Source organism: Phacochoerus africanus, chromosome 4, assembly GCF_016906955.1.
Source record: "Phacochoerus africanus isolate WHEZ1 chromosome 4, ROS_Pafr_v1, whole genome shotgun sequence".
Lineage (NCBI taxonomy): Eukaryota > Metazoa > Chordata > Mammalia > Artiodactyla > Suidae > Phacochoerus > Phacochoerus africanus.
In genome coordinates this window covers 57303522-57306738 of record NC_062547.1, presented here as the reverse complement: position 1 = coordinate 57306738, position 3217 = coordinate 57303522, and the positions used below count along the sequence as shown (strand labels likewise).

General features: G+C 34.8%; 1 protein-coding gene across 1 annotated transcript; it reads right to left on the bottom strand.

Annotated features, from left to right (window-relative positions):
* Positions 1-1085: 1085 nt before the first annotated feature.
* Positions 1086-2048, bottom strand: LOC125124577 (olfactory receptor 6M1-like). The gene has a single exon (XM_047774644.1). The coding sequence runs from the start codon at positions 2046-2048 to the stop codon at positions 1086-1088; it is 963 nt and encodes a 320-aa protein (XP_047630600.1).
* Between the last annotated feature and the right edge of the window lie 1169 nt (positions 2049-3217).

Sequence of the window (3217 nt, the reverse complement as noted above, 5' to 3'; positions counted from 1 at the left end):
TTCCTAACTCCTCTTTTTTTCTGAAAATCTGTCATTTAAAAAATCTAAATACAGAAATATTCAATCTTTATTCCTTCATATTTCTTCTTTCATAATTCACCCTTTTTCACTCTGGGACAATAAATACAAATAAATTGAAGCATTTTATATTGCAACAGATCTTCCTATTATGGTATGCTTTTTAAATTACTTTTACTTTCCTTAATTTAAATCATTTATATTAATCTGTTTTCATGATCAGATTTACATTTCTTTGCTATTTATAATCAGGACTTTATATGTACATTAAGCTTTCTGGAGCTTATATCACTGTTGCTTGTTCGGCTTTTACAAAAATGGTTGCTTCTTGGTCCTTGATTAATCCACATTCTCAAGTTTTTTTTTCCTTTTTTATTTGCTTTATAATTATAATCTATGACTTCACTACCCCCTTCATTATACATATTGGTATTCAATTTTGTTAAATAATCCCAATTCTATTCCTATGCTATATTATAAAACACTTGTACAATAAAGAAATTGTGGAGTATAGAACTAAAATCAATGTACAGAAATATCCTTGAATGTTCTTAGAAACTTTTCATCTAAAATAGCAATGTCAAAAGTAAAATTGAGCTGAAATGAAAAATAAAGTAAAATTATGACCTATATGTGATTCCAAAGTAAGATATTATTTAACCCATATTATGAAATCCCAAATTCTATTCTAAGCAAGAATCTCTTTGTATGTGTGTGAGTAAGTGTGTATGTTGAGCAGAAGAATGCTCTGAAATATTTCTGTGCTCCATAGAAAATATATATATTATATATTTTTTGACCAAGTGATATGTGAAATTGAAATTTTTACTAAAAGTTATACTATTTTTCTGTAACTCTTACACATCAATATTTCATAATACCAAAAACAAATGACAAATTTAATTATTGTAACACCATTTTCAAAGCCTAACATACATAAAACCAGTATATTTTGTTAGCAAAATTTGAGATACTTTCATAACTTACACTACCTGTTGATTTACAAGTACCATGGGTGTTTCTGAAATAAGTGGTGATAATGAGGATCCCTAAGATTCAAATTATTTTCAAAGTAATTTGAATCTCATTCCCTTGAGAAATTTCTGACACTTGGCCAAGTTGTCCTTCAGAGCGTCTTTCATGGTTTCATTTCGTAAACTGAAGATGAAGGGATTCAGGAGTGGTGTGACGACACTGGAGAGGATGAAGAGGATCTTGTTGAGGTGCAGGCTGCTCTTCTGTGAGGGGCGGACATAGACAAAGATGGAGATTCCATAGCCCATAGAGACCACAGTGAAGTGAGAGGCACAGGTAGCAAAGGCTTTGCGTTGACCTTGGCCTGAGGGTATCTTCAGAATGGTGGAGATGATGTAAACATAGGAGACCACTGTGAGGGAGAGGGAGCTGATGAGTAGGACCAGGGAGCTGAGGAAGTCCAACAGCTCTATGAAACGGATGTCAGCACAGGCCAAGTGGAGGAGAGGGGCACTGTCACAGAAGAAGTGATCAATCACATTGGGGCCACAGTATGGCAGTCCTGCCTTAAGGACAGTGGATGGGAGGATCAGGAGAAAGCCACCCACCCAGGAGAGAATGACAAGATGAACACAGAGAGAGCTAGTCATAATCATAGGGTACTGAAGGGGGTTGCAAATGGCCACATAGCGGTCATAGGACATGACAGCAAAAAGGATAAACTCAGTGCATCCAGAAAGGAAGTAGAAATAGGACTGGGCAGAGCATTCTCCAACTGAGATGATCTTTCTCTCTGAAAGGAAGCCTGACAACATCTTGGGAACAGCACAAGTCGTGGTTAATATTTCACTGAGAGAGAGATTGCTGAGGAAGAAATACATGGGTGAGTGAAGCCTGTAATCCACAAAAATTAGAGTAATGATTAGGGTATTTCCAAGGACAGTCACCAGATAGACCAATGAGAAAATCAAGAACAGGAGGACTCCAAGGGCTCTGGTCGTTGGTATCCCCAGAAGAATAAACTCAGTCACCAATGTCCAATTTCCTCTTTCCATATTTTATGTCTTTTTACTGTAAGATAGTTAGAGCAGAGGAAATAGTTAAATTAATCACTCATTACATTATATTAAGGAAAATTTTGACAATAAATTATTTTAGTTATTCTTTTATTTCCAGCAAAATTAAGCAACACAATTGATTTTAAAGTTGAGTGCAATATTTCCTACCAAAATACAGACAGATGAAGATATATAAACATTAATATGTGTGAGTCTAGCATTTCATTTCATATTTTCTATATCTTGGAGTTGGGGGAAATGTGTTAAATATATAAATACCACCTACATGTTTTCTCAATGGGAAATTTGTCAAATGGTTTGATAAATCACCAACCAAAAATTTAGTTAGCAGTTGTAAATATAATAGTAGTTTCCTTCCAGTGCTTACTTTGGAGGGACAAGAGGTTGAAAGGACACACATCTGACATTCCCTAGTTCCAAGTCAATGATGTATCTGTGTATTCAAGAGCCACAGTATGTAACAGTCACACATGACAGCCAGGTTTTCCTACACAGGATCCTTCAATCCAGCTGCCGGTAAAGATGGAAGAATCAAAATTACTTAGCTCACAAGATATGGAAGTAAGCTAAATGTCCATCAACAGAGGACAGGATAAAGAATGTGGTACATACATACAATGGAATATTACTCAGTCATAAAAAGAATGAAATAATGCCATTTGCAGCAACATGAACGGACCTAGAGATTATCATAGTAAGTGAAGTGCATCAGATGGAGAATGACAAATGTCATATTATATCAAAAATGTGGACTCTAATAAAAATCATATGAAAGAATTTACAAAACAGAAACAGACTCAAAGATTTTGAAAATAAGTGTACAGTTACCAAAGGAAAATGTGGGGGTATAAATTAGGGGCTTGTGTTGGACATTTACACACTACTATATATATAAAATATGTAGGTAACACAGACCTACTGTATTGCACAGGGTAATATACTTAACACTGTGTAATAACCTATATGAGATAAGAATCTGAAAAGGAACAGATTGTATGTGTATGACTGAGTTACTTTGCTTTACATCTGAAACTAACACAACTTACTAAGTCAACTGTACACCAATAAAATATGTTTTTTAAAAGATCAGCATGGAGGGAAGCAGCCACAGAGTCCAGGAAGTTTGATAGAACCACATAAAGCTT